This window comes from Polyodon spathula, chromosome 7, assembly GCF_017654505.1.
Source record: "Polyodon spathula isolate WHYD16114869_AA chromosome 7, ASM1765450v1, whole genome shotgun sequence".
Lineage (NCBI taxonomy): Eukaryota > Metazoa > Chordata > Actinopteri > Acipenseriformes > Polyodontidae > Polyodon > Polyodon spathula.
The window spans coordinates 33,051,599-33,068,308 of record NC_054540.1 but is presented as its reverse complement, the minus strand read 5'-3'; the positions used below and the strand labels follow the sequence as shown (position 1 = coordinate 33,068,308).

Here is a 16,710-nt window from a genome sequence, read left to right as displayed (position 1 = left end):
ACACCACTGCTGTTATAGTATGTCTGAGTTTCACTCTTGCGATGTCTACAAAGCGGGTCTCCCCATGGAGGACAGGCACGGCAGATGCGCTGACTGTATTGAGCACCCAGGTGTCTGTGGTACCAGTAAGGCCAGACAACTGGACTTGAAAGACGTATATTTTCACATTCCCTTAAGACCAAGGCACAGGAAATACCTGACTTTCCAAGGGACAGCTTACGAGTTCCAAGTACTGCCATTTGGCCTTTCTCTAGCTCCCCGTGTCTTTTCAAAGTGCATGGAAGCTATTCTGGCCCCAGTGAGATCAGAGGACTTAGTTTCCAGCACAGGCAGTGGCTCACACTGAACTCGTCACCGACCACCTTCATTGGTTGGGTCTGTCGGGTCTCACACCCTTGCAGACAGCCTCCTATTTGGGAGTGCTTCTGGATTCCAGGTCCATGCTGTCCAACAAAAAGCTCACAGTAGTGACGTTTCAAAGGCTTCTGGGCTTGATGTCAGCAGCTTTCCAGACCCTTCCTTTCGGTCTTCTGCATATGTGCACTCTCCGAGCCTGGATCAACAGCAGGGTTTTTCAGCCCACATTGAGCCTAGTCTGTGGGTGCTATCCTGGTGGGCACAGTCTGCCCACCTGCACTCGGCAGCATCACCAAAAAGGAGGTTATCACCATGGATGTGTCCAGCCTCTGGTTCTCCATAACAGGAGCCGGGGACCCACTGGCAATAGATGTATTGGTGCACCAGTGGCCAAGGCAGCTTCTGTATGCCTTTCCACCAATCACCATGCTCCGCTGTGCCTGGAGAAGATCAGATGGGATCGGGCCAGGGTGCTACTAATAGCCTCGTATTGGCCAAGGAGTGTGGTTTTCAACCTTGAAACAGCTCCTGAGCAGTCAGCCGTGGAGCTTGCTGAAATGCCATGACCTGCTCAACCAGGCATGAGTGACATTGTGGCATCCTGATCCATTGAGTCTGCAGCTTATCTAATAGGGTGATAGACACTCTACAGAATGCCAGAGCAGCATCCATGCATTACCACTATGGGTACAAGTGGGGCGTTTTTCAAATGTAGTGCCTGCCCAAGGGTTTTGACCATACAACCTGTCCCATAGTGATACTACAATTTTTACAAGACCTATTTGATGAGGGGAAATCCCCCTCTACATTAAAGGTCTATTTCGGCTTGCTTGATTGATTCAGTCTCCCCAGGAGCTCATTTCTTTGTGGGGCAATTTTTAAAGGGTGCTCAGTGGATTCAGCCACCTATCAAGGACATTGTCTTGAGGCTTTTCATCTGCCTCCTTTCCAGTCTGACAAGGAGCGACAGTTCCATACATAGTGCTCGGTGCGGGCTTTAGCATATTATTTGGACAAAACTCAGAGTTGGGGGCAGTCTGAACAGTTTTTCAACTGTTATGGGGCCATGGGAAAGCTCTGTTTAAACGGAGGCTGTCAAAATGGATCAGAGACACAGTTAAGACTGCCTATGAATGTCCAGAGTAGCTCACTGCCCATTTCACCAGGGGCATGGTGACTTTGTGGACTTTGATATATCTATTCAGTTTTTCATGGTCTTTACAGATAAATATCTATTAGGTAATGGTTACATTTCTATTTCAGGGAACCAGGGTTATGATAACAACCTAATGCAGGGCTTCTCAAACTCAGTCCTGGGGATCTCCTGTGGTTGCTGGTTTTCATTCCAACCAAGCTCTCAGTTACTTAATTAGACCCTTAATTGAACAGATAATTTGCTTAATTAGACCTTTTTACATGTTTTCAACTCTTGAACAGTTGCAGATCAAGTTTCTTATAACATGTTATAGCTAACTTGAAATATGCAACTGTTCAAGAGCTGAAAACAAGTTAAAAGGTCCAATTAAGCAAATTATCAGTTCAATTAAGGGTCAAATTAAGTAATTGAGAGCTCAGTTGGAATGAAAACCAGCAACAACAGGAGGTCCCCAGGATTGAGTTTGAGAAGCCCTGACCTAACGATTCCCTGATTTAGTATCATACAAAGTGTTCTGTTCTACCCACGTCTGTCTTTCTTTTTCTGCAGCCTGAGGTTTAACTTTATACTATGGAGTGCAAATATAGCAGGGATGGAAATAAAGCTCCTATTCCATTGTAGTTTGATCCATTCCTGGTTTTAATATAGATGTAATAAGACACACTTGAGTTTGTTACCTATACAAACTGGGGATTATGATGCTTGTGGTAAAACCTGGAATGGGTGAAACTGCTGTCTTGCACCATGTGTAGAGTGTATTATTAAGAATGTTCTATTCACACAGTCTGCAGATCCCCAACCCCTGTACAAAGAGGGCTTCTAAACAATATATATATTGCCTGTTAGCAGAAGTATTACAATGCTGTAGTACACTTTTAAATAAACACTCTTAAACCTATACCAACAGCTCCCTCCAGTGGTAAGTATATGTGCATTTAACATGGATGAAAGATCTGAGAAATGAGTGTTTTACAGCACTGCTATATGTACAGGCAGATATGGCCAAATGTTTTTAGCGTCACCTAGAATTTTAGGATTGAGACATGGCGAAAATATATATATCTGAATATTAGATATATCTATATATATATATATATACTATATATATATAATATATATATATCTATATCGTCATACATTTATTATATGGAAAACTACAGAGCAGTATGTAATTAAATATGCTAACGTGACATTATTCACAGTCTCAGAATGCGTTTCGTTTAGTCAGTATCGCACTTTGCTGTATTCTGACGGCTGTGCTGATTGAGTTCTGTAATGACCTGTGACTGATTACTGCATGATGCGCCAGTGAGCTGTGTATGGTATGTTTGGGACTGAAGAATATGCTACTTTGAGTCTGTATGCTGTTTATTTTTACCCTAACATTGCCTTTTTACTTTAAAGTTATCACCAGACCTTCCTTTCAAAAGAACCCACATAGGATAAGCTACATCCAACGCATATACAACAAAACTGGACCGACTCTGGCATTCTATTAACTGTTAATGCAGACCACTCAAGTGAAAATGACATTAAAACCTGCAAACCCACGACAGTCATTGTACAACCTGCTAAATAAAACCTCTGTGTAAGATCAGTGTTTGGGTGATGTAAAAAAAAAGGCTTGTCATTATCAACATGTATGTGGACTCCATTAACTGATGGGTTCTTAATTCAAGCTGCAAATTTACAGCAAATAATCTGGACCTGCATCCCAGTTGACAAAACTTGGGGTCTATGTAATGATGTGAGATCCTAAATTCACTGGAGAGACACAGATTCTTTGAAAGGTGACGGTTTTGAGTTTAGTTCAGTCAGTTGAAATCTATGATTACTTACATCAAAATCTACTTTATCTCCCTCAGGCATTTTGGGCGCAGAGATATTCGGCATAAACGCTCTAAGGAAGACAAGCAGAAAATAGATTAGGGTTAACGGAGAGAACACAAGGCTTGGAACTTGGTTTCAGAAAACTAGGTTTCAGGCCACTGCATGGCACACCAGGGGAGACTTTGGGTTTGATACAACAAAGTTGTCTCAATCAAGGTCTCCCTGTTTCTGAATAAGTGGCTTTGTGTTCCCTTAACTTTAGATGTCAAGCTTATTAACAGAGTCAACTCTTACTACCCTGAGTGGGAATATAACGTTAAAGATCTAAGTATGTAGGGGTGTGCAATGACTCATTTTGTGTATCGATGAATTGTGATGCTTTCTTTACATGATATATCATATCCTAATAGAGGTATGGATCATCTGGATGGTGATACAAGACCAAAGGCACATCATAGTTCATTGTAGTTCACCAAAGGGTTCTTGAATGAAGAATACATGTATTTTATACAGTAGTTAGTATAGATACATACTTTCGTATCTTATTTAAAGTTTGCCTTTTAACGCAATGGTCCATCATTAAATGATCATTTTATCCTATTATCGATCCTTCAAGTAGCAAATTAAGACAATGATATGTATCGCGATGCATATATCGCGACCTGTGTATTGAGATACACATTGCATCGTGACATTAGTGTATTGTTATACCTCTAGCAGTATTTAAATACGACAAAATTAAATCTTCAATGTTATCCAAGGAGGTCAGCTCACATCAGGCTGTTTTTTCCCCTAGAAGCAATGTTAAAGCAAACTTGCCCTTTACACACGTTTTAAGTACAATTCTATAGAAAATAGATGTGCTGACAAGGCGCTGCTTGAATATCAGACACGTAATAATCTACAATAATTAGGGCTGTGTTTTTTCTCAGTAAAATTGGCTTCTTTCACAGTCCAAATATAGGTATTTTACAATTAAAAATAATGTCGTGCAGCTCTATGCCATGTGCATTTATTTTTAAGTAATAAAATATGTATATTTACGGAATTTTCATGGGGAACTACATGCCATAAAAAACATCAAATCTGTGATAATCGTGAACTAAATACAGCCTTAACAATAATTGATGCTATAGTAAAAACCAAAAAAAGGGTTATTATAAGGGTTATGTATTGAGAAAACTGTAATGTTAAAAAGCAACAAAATACATTTGAAACTGTTTCGTACACCTCGTTGTAAAGATAAAACAAAGTCAGCATCATTTTTATTTGTGAGACACATATGTCCCTTGTGCCTTACAGGGTTAAACGGTTCTATACAGTATTTATGTTAATTTGACTGTAGAAGTACTTACTTAGGTTTGGGCTTTGCCTCATCTGTGGATAAAAAAAGAAGAACAAAAAGAAAGGGTTTGTACAAATCGACGCATTGCACTGACTATTCAAGACAGTAACAGCTTAAAAGATGTTGGTTTACGGAGGAAAACTGTGACTGCAGACTTCTTTATAATCCTAAATACTGAACCCTTTCATTGTCATCCAACAGAAACTGAATTGTGCACACAGTTTTGTGGTGAATCTGCTTGCAGAGGGAGGGGAGGGCAGGGCAGTCATTGGAACTATCCATTCTCCACACTAAGACCTGAATGAACCTGTTTGCAGAGGGAGGGGAGGGTATCACTGGAACAGCACAGTGCTTATGATAATGGTGTTTAGAGTCTGGGAAATGCTCTTTATCTACAGTATAACATGCTTCAACAAAACCTGCAACTACACATTTGAAACATCCTTAGAACATGATCTAAATTAAATTACTACAGGTTGAAACAGGAAATTAAGAGGAATTCCATCACGAATCAAAAGCTGTGTATTTGGCTGGTTGAAAATTGAGTTAACAGCTTGTGAAATCAATAAGTACCCACCTTCTTCAGCATCCGCTGTGACTATTCAAAATAAAAAACGAAAAAAAATAGAAAGGTTTCTCAATACTCAATAATGTATAAAATAATACCTCACACAGTTATAATATGAGCACTATTACAATGTATTTACAGTTCACTATTAGAATACCTTTAATGAATAGAGTTGTATTTTTTTCACTGTAAATAATTACTAATTTGATGGCATTTCATGGTAAAGGTATTTCAAGATATTTCACGATTAAACATAATATTTATTAAAGCAGAAAATAATAGCGTTATCAAATTCAAAATAGATACTTTTCTCTAGTTATTTACTTACTACACAACAAATGTTCCTAAATATTTCAATGGGGATTTTCACAGGAAGCTACATATTACACAGCAATGAGTACATTTCACAGAAATCGCGAAATCCATGATAACCATAATATTTGTAGGCAACACTTTACATGGTGTCTCAAATTACTGTGTATTTACACAGTAGTTACTTAAACAGATGTCTATTTACACTGTTATTATATATAGTTACAATGTACTTAATGAGTACATTTTATTACATGATATGACATTCATCCTAACCTAACCCTAACTCTATCTCTAACCCTAAGTCTAAACCTAACTCTAATCCTAACCCCGTAAGCCTAATGCTATCTCTAACCCTTATCTGATTTTCACTTCTTGGTCTACACTCCACCTTTGGAACAACCTTATTTGTTTGTTACATGCAGAGAGGTATTGCCGAAGCTCCAGATAAGCTGCATAATGGGTGCTTTATGCATTGAAAAAAAAATGAAACAATTGAATAGGTAACAAATACTCATAGCAATTTTGCTGCACAGCTTGTCAGCCGTTTATTTGATTACTGGGATTGAGCTCTCCACAAAAATCAGATGCTGACAATCAGGTGAGGACACTGGTGCTGATCAGGCTGATTCACCATTCAGAGTGAAACGAGTCAAGAAACAGCTGCTTGGATTTGTGACGATCGCTGCTTTTATTACTGTGGAGAACAACAATCCACACAAACCCAATCAGCTGGTTCTTCACTTGTTTTACTCTGAATGGTAAATTAGCCCGATCAACACCAATGACCCTCACCTTAGCGGCTTTCGTTTCTGCTCACTTGGCACCATAAATACAAATAGTTTTAAGACACATGAAACTTTATTATTTTTTTAAACCTCAGAGAGTTCAACTATTAAAACCAGAAAAACCTGCAGGAGCATTCGAGAAGCGACTCATGAGCTCAAGCGAAGCCTGGGTTTATAACAGCTCTAGGTCTAAGTTCTTGCCCGACAAAACCAAAACTAAAAACCTTTACCTTCCTTCTGTGGTTCATCCTGAGGAGGTGCTGGTGCTGCAGGTCAAGAACACAAAGCAACATCATACAGTAGCATTAGTTAACATAGCTAACCCACACCACTACTTTAATCACATAACAAGGGGATCAATCATGAATGCAATATCGTTTCTTTAGAAAAATATATTATCTGCACGCAGGCCTGTTGTTAAATATATTCCATCTGCAGTGCTGGAATAAAAAAATACAAAGTTCTGTTTCCGTGGGTTTTCTTTGCTTCACAGCAACATTGTTTGTGGTCAATGAAGCAAATAAGAATAATTGTTGTTTTTATTGTAAGATGTTTGTGTACAGTAGTTCAAAGCAACATGTAAGGTTGTAGTTAATGCATGCCCCATAAGTTAGCATTAAAGTATGTACAGTATTTATTGAAAGTACTCGTGACTTCAAGGTAATGTTGCATTTTACTCATTGGAGAGTAAATTACTCAGTGGCCCAAACCCATATCTGGAGCTCTGGTAATACGTTTATAAAATGAATATTTCTTTCATGTCTGAAAATGCAAACCGGAATCTGTGCTAAACACCTTGACAAAGTTGGCATTAGTATCGTCTTACATTTACTGTCAAGATGTTTACCATGTAAAATGAACATGGGTATAAAGCCACACTGGAATTCAAGGAAAAAGTGAGGCAGATCTTACCTGGAGGTGACGGTTCTGGGGACACAAAACGAAACAAGAGAGTTAAAGAAAAGACCCATCGGATTGGGATTATCAGAGGGTTATGAAGGCTGCTTTGCTTATAGTGTGGAGAACAGCAATCCACACAAACCCAAGCAGCTGGTTCTTCATTTTTTTTACTCTGAATGGTAAATTAGCCCAATCAACACCAATGACCCTCACCCTAGCGGCTTTCATTTCTGCTCACTTGGTACCATAAATACAAATAGATTTAAGACAGATGAAACTTTGTTATCTTTTTAAACCTCAGAGAGTTCAACTATTAAAACCAGAAAAACCTGCAGGAGCATTCGATAAGTGGCTCATGAGCTCAAGCGAAGCCTGGGTTTATAACAGCTCTAGGTCTAAGTTCTTGCCTGACAAAACCAAAACTAAAAACCTTTACCTTCCTTCTGTGGTTCATCCTGAGGAGGTGCTGGTGCTGCAGGTCAAGAACACAAAGCAACATCATATGGTAGCATTAGTTAACATAGCTAACCCACACCACTACTTTAATCGCATAGCAAGGGGATCAATCAGGAATGCAATATTATCGTTTCTTTAGAAATATATATTATGTGAATGCAGGCCTGTTGTTAAATATATTCCAGCTTCAGCAAAATACAACTAAAAAGTTTGTGCTTTTTTGCTTCACAGCAATATTGGTCAATGAAGCAAATAAGAATAATTGTTGTCTTTATTGTAAGAAGTTTGTGAAGTATGTAGTAAATGCATACCCTATATGTTAGCATTGAAGTATGTACAGTATTTATTGAAAGTACCCCTGACTTCAAGACAATGCTGCATTTTACTCACATACCGTCTAAATTGGAGAGTAAATTACTCAGTGACCAGAAACCTTATCTGGAGCTCTGGTAATAAGTTTATAAAATTCATATTTCTTTCACATCTAAAGATACAAACTGGAATTTGGGCTAAACACCTTGACAAAGCTGGTATTAGTATCGTCTTACATTTATAGTGAAGATGTTTACCATGTAACGTGTACATGAGTGTAAAGCAACACTGGAATTCAAGGAAAAAGTGAGGCAGCTCTTACCTGGAGGTGGCAGTTCTGGGGACACAAAACGAAACAAGAGGGTTAAAGAAAAGACCCATCGGATTGGGATTATCAGAGGGGTATTTACACAGCACATCCAGCACACAGATATTAAGACTATGGCAAATCCATGCATTCTTTAAAACAGAAAGCCTCAGATAAGCAATAATAATAATAACAATAATAATAATAATAATAACACATAAAAAACTTTTGTGTAAGTCGACTCCCGACGCTTTGAAAGTTTTTGAGATGCTGTTGTTGCAATAGGTATACAGGTAAAGGGATAATTTATACCAGAAATACTAAAAGAAATGACAATTCAGTGACAAGCATTTCAACTAGTCTTTTTTAGCGTCTTGAAGACATTCTGATTAAATTTTTGTTTCTTTTAATATTTCTAAATCATCACTATTGAGCATTTAATAGTTATGGATGATAATAAATGTAGATCTCATTTCATACCTTTTCAGTATCATATTCTTTGTCATTAGCTGTTGTTATTTCTGCTTACTGCTAATTATTTACCAGGATTACTAACTATCAGAGCTGCACAAAATGATTATTGGGACTGAACGCTCCACTGAAATCAGATGAGGGTCGCTGGTGTTGATCAGGCTGATTCACCATTCAGAGTGAATTAGCCTGTGATGGTTGCTGCTTTTCAAAGACAATCCACTCAAACCCAAGCTGCTGTTTCTTCACTGGTTTCAGTCTGAATGGTAAATTAGCCTGATCTGAATAATCGATTGATTGGTTTGTGCAGCTCTACTAACTGATGTTCTTTATTCAGCCACGGGGGCTGCTTCTGAAAAGCCTCCTTAAAGCTGTATTTCTGAAGCGAGGTGGTTTTAAAAAATAAATGACCGACTGTAATTTCTGCTCACTTGATAACATAAATGCAAATAGTTTTAAGACACATGAAATTTTATTCTCCTTTTTCTTTAATTTTATTTGGAATCGACAATTCATTTTTTCATTTTCTCCACAATTTGGAACAACCAATTTTTTTTTATTTCAACCCGGCTCACCGCTGCCACCCCCGTGCTGACTCGGGAGAGATGAGGACGGACACACGCATCCTCCGAAATGTGCCCTGTCAGCCGGCCAGCAGGTACCCGGGGGTCTACTGAGGTCGCTGGTGCGCGGTGAGCTGATGACACCCTAGCCAACTTAAGCCCTCCCCAACCAGGTTGCACTCGGCCAATTGTGCACCGCCCCTTTGAGAACTCCCATCCATTGTCGGCAGTGGAATAGCCTGGACTCAAACAAACGATCTCCAGGCTATAGGGCGCATCCCACAGATCATACGAAGTGCTTATTATCTTTTTAAAGTTCAACTACTAAAAACCTGCTGGAGCATTCAAGAAGTGCCTTGTCAACTCAAGCAAAGCATGTGTTTATAACAGCTCTGGCTCTAAGTTCTTGCTTGACAAAAAAAAAAAAAAAAAAAAGAAAACTCTTTACCTTCCTGCAGTGGTTCTTCCTCAGCAGAAGCTGGTGCTGCAGGTCACCAAGAACAAAAAAAACAAAAAAAACAAAGGTAGCTTTAGTTACCATAGTTACCATAAACTATTACTTTAATCACAGCACAGAAACCAGGACCAGAGGACACACAGTTGGAAATTAAGTGGAGACAGACTTAGGACAGAGAGAAGAAGACTCTTCTTCACACAGAGTGGTGAGGGTATGGAATGGGCTACCTAGGGTTACCAAGTCATGTTGTTCGCTGGGATCCTTTAAGACCTAACTTGATAAAGTTCTAAGATCAATCAGCTACTGGGAGCTGAATGGGCTAAGATGGGCTGAGTAGCCTCCTCTGGTTCGTAAATGTCCATGTGTTCATTAGCCACAGGGCAGTACCTACAAATTCTGAACTGCTCTAAAATATTTTTAAAAAAATCTAATTTTGCCAATTGTTGAAAAGAGAAGCCTGGGGAGCGTTAATGCAGGGTGGCCATGGAGATAACAGCAACTTCTTCTTCAGCTAGTGTGGATTTCAAATCGAAAACTCAGTGACTTGGTTTATAAAGTCAATGTAAAAATGACAGAACAATCAAAGAAAGGGTATTCAATATAATACAAACTTTACTTTGTAATTTTTACAACTTCTTGAAATTGTATGCTTCTTTCTGTTTATACCAAGCACTTTAAGATACTGTAGTATGAAAGGCCCAATATAAATAAAATATATTGAAATTGAAATGAATACTCAGAGGAATAGAATTCACAAGACAATGGGCATTACAATAAAAAGCCTTCAAGGAGACTTGTGTATCTCAACTGTATGTGTGGAAATCAGATCTCTTATATACATGCGCATTTAAAGTACATTTTGGCTGTTTTTAAATAAGTTTTTAAATGTTCTGAGCAGGGCTATATGTTTAAATAATACATTCCAGAATATATTTTAGTACATTTCACATAGAGCAGGCCCTTTAAAGAAACATTAAGTCACTAATCAATTGGTATAGTGCAGTCAAGGTGACACATTTTTACATAAAAATGAAATAAGCAGCCTACTGTGTTTTTATGAATAATAATAATAATAATAATAATAATAATAATAATAATAATAATAATAATAATAATAATAATAATTCAAGTACATACCTTCTGTTTCTTCCCAGAACAAATGAAGGGAAAAGAAAAAAGGCTTAATAATCAAAATGCGATCCATCAATGTTTAAAACGTGACTGACTGGAAGCAGAACGCTTCAGTTTACTATAAACCACTCAATATCCACACATCATTTCAATTTTCAAGAAACTCAACCTACATTTTTTCAGCAGTAAAAGACCAGCAGTAAGGCCAGTCCACAGTGAAAACGCTTCAAACCCGAGTTTATTGGCAACACTGTAGGGAAACTTTCTTGGGAGCAAAATATGTCAAGTTTATGCATCCACACTGTAGGGTTAAACTGTGCTGGAGATATCACATGAGTGTAAAATGTATTGGTAATGTTAAACCAGTTTACGAGAGGTGACTTTGGTATAAGTAGAACATACATTTAAATGTATTGCATGTGCAGAAATATATGGAGTATGGTAAACAATTAATCATGGTAACCTCTCTCATTATGGAAAAGGTCATCCAAGTCAAATAATTCACGTTGCAATGTGACTCTGCCCTACGGTTATCAGATTTCCAGTCTGAAAAAAACGGCAAACAATTCTTATTTATCACACACTATCCCATGCAGTATTTTTTCTTAAATCTCTGGTGAGCAAATTTTTTCTGCTAGAGTTTTGTGTTGTTTGTTGTTGTTGGGGGGGGGGGGGGGTTTAATCTACATCTGTGAGTTATTCAGCTATGTGCGCTGTGGTTGGAATTCCTTTCAGTTTGATGGCTCGCACTGGGATCGCTCTCTGTTGCTGGTGTTAATGAGCATGTGTTTCCCTTAATAACCGTCCAGTTATCACAGGAAATATCAACTGGGTCAGCCCATTGAAAAAATTGATAAGTTCTGCATCACCCTATAGAGTTAACACATTTTGCTTCATAAAGTCAAATTAAAAATGCTGAATAAATGTTATGTTAACATATTTAATTATATTTGTAGTTTTCCACACACAATGAAAAACTGACAAAAAGTGAAAAATGTAACATTTCGAAATCTAACATGAAATGCTATACTACAATGATGGCTTCTAGTAGACTTTTGCGATTTCATTTTGTAGTTTTAGTGATTTCATGATGTTAAATAAAAGATCTAAATTATGTTCATATAGTTTTAATAAAAAATGTATGAATCAATCCAGGTCCATATGTCACTATATACAGTATATATATATATATATATATATATATATATATATATATATATATATATATATATATATATATATATATATATGTGTGTGTGTGTGTGTGTGTGTGTGTGTGTGTGTGTGTGTGTGTGTGTGTGTTTATTTAATTCTTAGCAGACGACTTGCAACTATTACAATTTATCACAGTACAAAGTATTGCATTATAAATTATCACATTACAGAATATCATACAATAAGAGCAGATATGAAGGTACAATAAAATCAGTTCAAGTAAGAGCAAAATAAGGCACATACAGTTGTAGTTAAAAGTTTACATACCCCAGTGGAAATCTATAATTTCTCGAAAAATTCTTAGGACAAAAAACACAAAACCTTTGACCAGAACTCATATCCATCATTCAAATGCCATTTTGCAAACTTTAAGCGATTGTCCTTGTGTTTTTTCCCTAAGAGTGGCTTTTTTCTTGGCCTGTGACCATTGAGACCTTCACCATGCAATACTCGACCTGTGACTGAAACAGAAACCCCAGTGCCACTTGCAGCCAGTTCACTCTGAATATCTTTGGCAGGCAATCTAGGGCTGTTATTTCAATTCTTCTACTTGTTCTGGTGAAAGAACCTTCTTTCTTCCAGACCAAGGGATCGTTGTGACAGTACCATGAGTCTTGCACTACGACTGTATAGGCATGTACATGTTATCTGTTTCATATTGGTTTCCACATGTTTGATGCCAGGGCGTCTTGCAACTTTAACTATTTAACTTGAGACTCAATGAAACAAGGCCCTTACCTTCCTCAGCAGGAGCTTCCACTGGGGCTAAGCAGAAAAACACAGTCAGGAACTAGAGCCACAAACAGCACTGAAAACCATGTGTGTTTATACAATCACTTTCAGGAGTAACCACTTACCTTCCTCCTCCCTGCAATGAGAGAATAAAAAGAACACATAAGCATTGTAAGGTATGTAATGTATACCTATGTTTATTCCGTGCTCTCCCATTGATCTATTGATTGCATGCATATGATGCATTTAAAAGTGTGTGTTTTCTAAACAATATTATTTTCTCCCATATTGTTTTCTATTAGGATCAGTTGTACTGTTACTGCTCAATAGTTTTCAATGTATGGCTTTCCATACATTTACTAATCACAAAGAATGTATGGATATGCTGCCCTCCCATTTTGCCAAAATGTCTCCATTGAAATGGCCTGTGGCTAATTAAGCTCTTAGTAAAACCTGGAATGGGTAAAACAGTTGTGCAATAGGAGTCTTATGGCCATCTCTTTTTTAACATTTCAGCAGGTCAGTTTCCCTCTTTCTAAAAACCCAATGTTTTTGAATGAGTGTCGTTTTGGAGTATCTTTAACACATGTATAAAAAGTAGATGCAATAAACTTACTGAACTTCCCCCACTGCTTCTTCCACGTCGGCCATCTTTAGATCGTACCTTTTAAAACACAAAGAGACAGGAAAGCAGAGAATGTTTAAACTGTAAGATATATTTATGAACCGATAAAAAGTGTAAAAAAATCTTATCAAATGTATAGTGTTACTTGTAGTAAAATACTGTATTATGGTCCTAACCCCAAACTGTCAAAGCCAATGGCAGCAGAGTGAATAAACCTTTCCCTTTGCCAGTTCACCAGGACAGTTTGGGACAGTTCAAGTCACACCCAATACATTCTGGTAAGTGTAGTCCTGCTGTGAAAGGTACCTGAGACAGGTAAAATGTACCAGAATGCATTGTGATGTGAGTTGAAAAGCCTGAACTATCCAAACTGTCCCGGTGAACATGGAGTCATATGGTAGCCCTTGTGTTATGAGATTTCCAGAATGAAAAAACGGGACTTTTTTTTTTTTTTCAATTCATTGATGCTGTAGCAACTGAAAGTAGGCAAAATAACTCTATATAATAACACAATCAGAACTTAAAAGTTAAACATTGGGAGTGTGTATATATATATACGTATATGTGTGTGTGTATATATATACACACACACACACACACACACACACACACACACACACACACAGTTATAGTCAAAAGTGTACATACCCCAATGGAAATTTATAATTTCTAAAAACTTCTCAAAAGCAAATAATTATAGCAAAATCTTTTGTAGTAAAAGTTTTGCTTTTGTGCATGAGGAACAAAAGTTACAAGAAATACATGTCTATAATTATTTATTTCAGCAATTATGTTTAGCAAAACTCCAGAAATGCTAATTCAAAAGTATTCATACCCTGACAAGAAAAATGAAACTAATAGCTAGTTGAGACACCTTTAACAATAATAACCTCTTTTAAATGATTAGGATATTTGTCAATGAGCTTTTGGCATGATTCTTTAATGATTTTTAATTGTTGTTCAATGCAAAATTGTTCCAGTTCATTCTAATTCCGAGGACTTCTCTTGTGCACAGCCTTCTTCAACTCATACCAAAGATTCTCAATCGGATTTAGATCGGGACTTTGACTAGGCCATTCCAGAACCTTGATTTTATTCTTCTTCAACCATTCTGAAGTAGATTTTGATGTGTGTTTTGGATCGTTGTTGTGTTGGAACGTCCAGTTGCACTTTAAACCAAGTTTTGTAGCGGAGGGTTTCAGATGATTGGCCAGTATCTTTTGGTATGCTATGGAATCCATTTTACCATGTACTGGAACTACATTTCCTGTGTCATTAGAGGAAAAACAGCCCCATAGAAGGATATTACCACCTCCATGCTTGACAGTAGGTATGGTGTTCTTTTCATTGACCGCCTCACCAGACTTTCTCCAAACTTAACAACTAAGAGTGACCAGGTAGCTTGATTTTTGTTTCACTCCACAAAACCTTTGACGAGAACTCATATCCATCATTCAAATGCCATTTTGCAAACTTTATTCGATTGTCCTTTTGACGTTTTCCTAGGAGTGGCCTTTTCCTTGGCCTGCGACCATTGAGACCTTCACCATGCAATACCAACCCCACTTGCAGCCAGTTCACTTTGAATATCTTTGGCAGTCAATCTCGGATTGTTATTAACCTTCCTCACTATCCTTCTACTTGTTCTTGGTGAAAGACCCTTCTTTCAGAACGAGGGAGCATTGTGACAATAATCAGTTTTCTGCCTAAGGGTTGCAGATAGCTCTTTACTTTTTCCCCTTATTGACTTATTGGTAATGACAGCAATCATCCTATGCCTAACCCCTTTTATACTCTCCAAGAATGTTCACCTACAATCTAACATTTTCTAGACTTTTCTAGAATTAGGTTCTGTATTATCATATTGAAATGTCTAGCACCTTGTAGACAATCATAGCATCAAAGGGCATGAATACTTTTGAAATAGCATTTTTGGAGTTTTGCAAAAAAAAAAAAAAAATGTAGAAAATGTAAAACTTTTTTACTTCATCCACAAAAGCAAAACTTTTGGTGCGAAAGATTTTTCTTAAAATTTCTGAGAAATTTTGAGAAATTATATATTTCCATTGATGTTCGACTACAAAACAAGTTGCATTTTTCTACTCTGATTTCTGCCTGTTCAGTTGTCAGTTCAAAGGTTGTCTTCTTTCTGTTCCTTAAGGATATTATCTTCAAGTATTGCTCATCCTTGTTAGACAGCTTTTTAGGTCTTCTGTTCCTGGGTTTGTCAATTATGCTTTGGATACCACACCTTGAAAATCGAGTGATGCCAGCTATTTCACTCAATGTTTTTCCTTCTTTATGCAAGTCAAGGTTGTTATACTAGTTGAAAACACTAGTGGAGGCTTTGAGTAAATTGTTGATGCTCATAATGCATCAGAGTAGAAAAATGCAACATGTTTAAGACTTTTGCACAACAGTGTATATTAAATCAGTTATGAAAATGGCTGCTTTTTTTGTACATTTTATTTTTATATAATAAATAACGGTGCTGTCAACTTTCTGAGCACACTGCCACAGTTTTGTACTTTAAAAAAATGTGATAGCAAAACCGGGACTATTTAATAACCAAAAATTAAGTCTGAAAAGGGGGATAATCCCAGTTTTCCAGGGATGTCGGGTAACCCTAGGTAATCCTAAATTGTCAGAAAAGGTATTCATTGCTCTAGGGAGCCATCTTGAGAAGGGCACCCCACGCGCCCTTCCTGCATGATGTCCTCCAGGTCGGCCTGGTTGGGAGTGGCAGGTACCAGGGGGAGGGGCTTGAGTCTTGCTGACAGAAACTATGTTTCTTTGGGAGTCGGTCCTCTGAGTAAATCTGACTAAGGGCCGCTACAGCTGCATGTCTCCTGGGATCGGTTAGCTTGCTTGCATGAAAATAGTGTTCTTATAAGCCTCCTCTGTCTACAGTGTATTTAACCAGATAACCACCTCACAAGCTATGCCGAACCACCCAGGCTCCTTTGGGCCTGTTTTCATTTCTGTTTCTGTACTGTAAATACTGGTTTGCAAGCCAAACTCCAGACTGACTTTTTAAAGAGCTCTGTGTGGGTATTTCCTGTTGGGCCTAACCCTATAGGCCAAAATGAAGACTTCCTGTGTGGGCTTGTTGACGGCACCAGTATGACAGATCCCTCTTATCCTGCACAGTAACATACAGTACTGCAGCAAGCCAGCAGGGGGAG

The 16,710-nt window shown here is 37.8% G+C and overlaps 1 protein-coding gene across 3 annotated transcripts in view; it reads right to left on the bottom strand.

The window, feature by feature from the left end:
* Positions 1-16,710, bottom strand: part of LOC121318554 (troponin T, cardiac muscle-like) — a 28,844-nt gene that overhangs the window by 10,371 nt on the left and 1,763 nt on the right. Inside the window, exons 2-13 of one of the 3 annotated variants that reach the window (XM_041255341.1) lie at positions 13,517-13,564; positions 13,026-13,036; positions 12,907-12,933; positions 12,737-12,739; positions 9,814-9,849; positions 8,347-8,361; positions 7,693-7,728; positions 7,269-7,283; positions 6,587-6,622; positions 5,266-5,286; positions 4,699-4,720; positions 3,353-3,413 (exon numbers count right to left, since the gene is read on the bottom strand). In XM_041255341.1, coding sequence (XP_041111275.1) covers positions 3,353-3,413; positions 4,699-4,720; positions 5,266-5,286; positions 6,587-6,622; positions 7,269-7,283; positions 7,693-7,728; positions 8,347-8,361; positions 9,814-9,849; positions 12,737-12,739; positions 12,907-12,933; positions 13,026-13,036; positions 13,517-13,551 — 318 coding nt within the window. In that variant the 5' untranslated portion in view covers positions 13,552-13,564. Of the gene's footprint in view, positions 1-3,352; positions 3,414-4,698; positions 4,721-5,265; positions 5,287-6,586; positions 6,623-7,268; positions 7,284-7,692; positions 7,729-8,346; positions 8,362-9,813; positions 9,850-10,959; positions 10,969-12,736; positions 12,740-12,906; positions 12,934-13,025; positions 13,037-13,516; positions 13,565-16,710 lie in introns of all 3 variants that reach the window. The other 2 variants (XM_041255340.1, XM_041255342.1) reach the window with 2 other exon arrangements.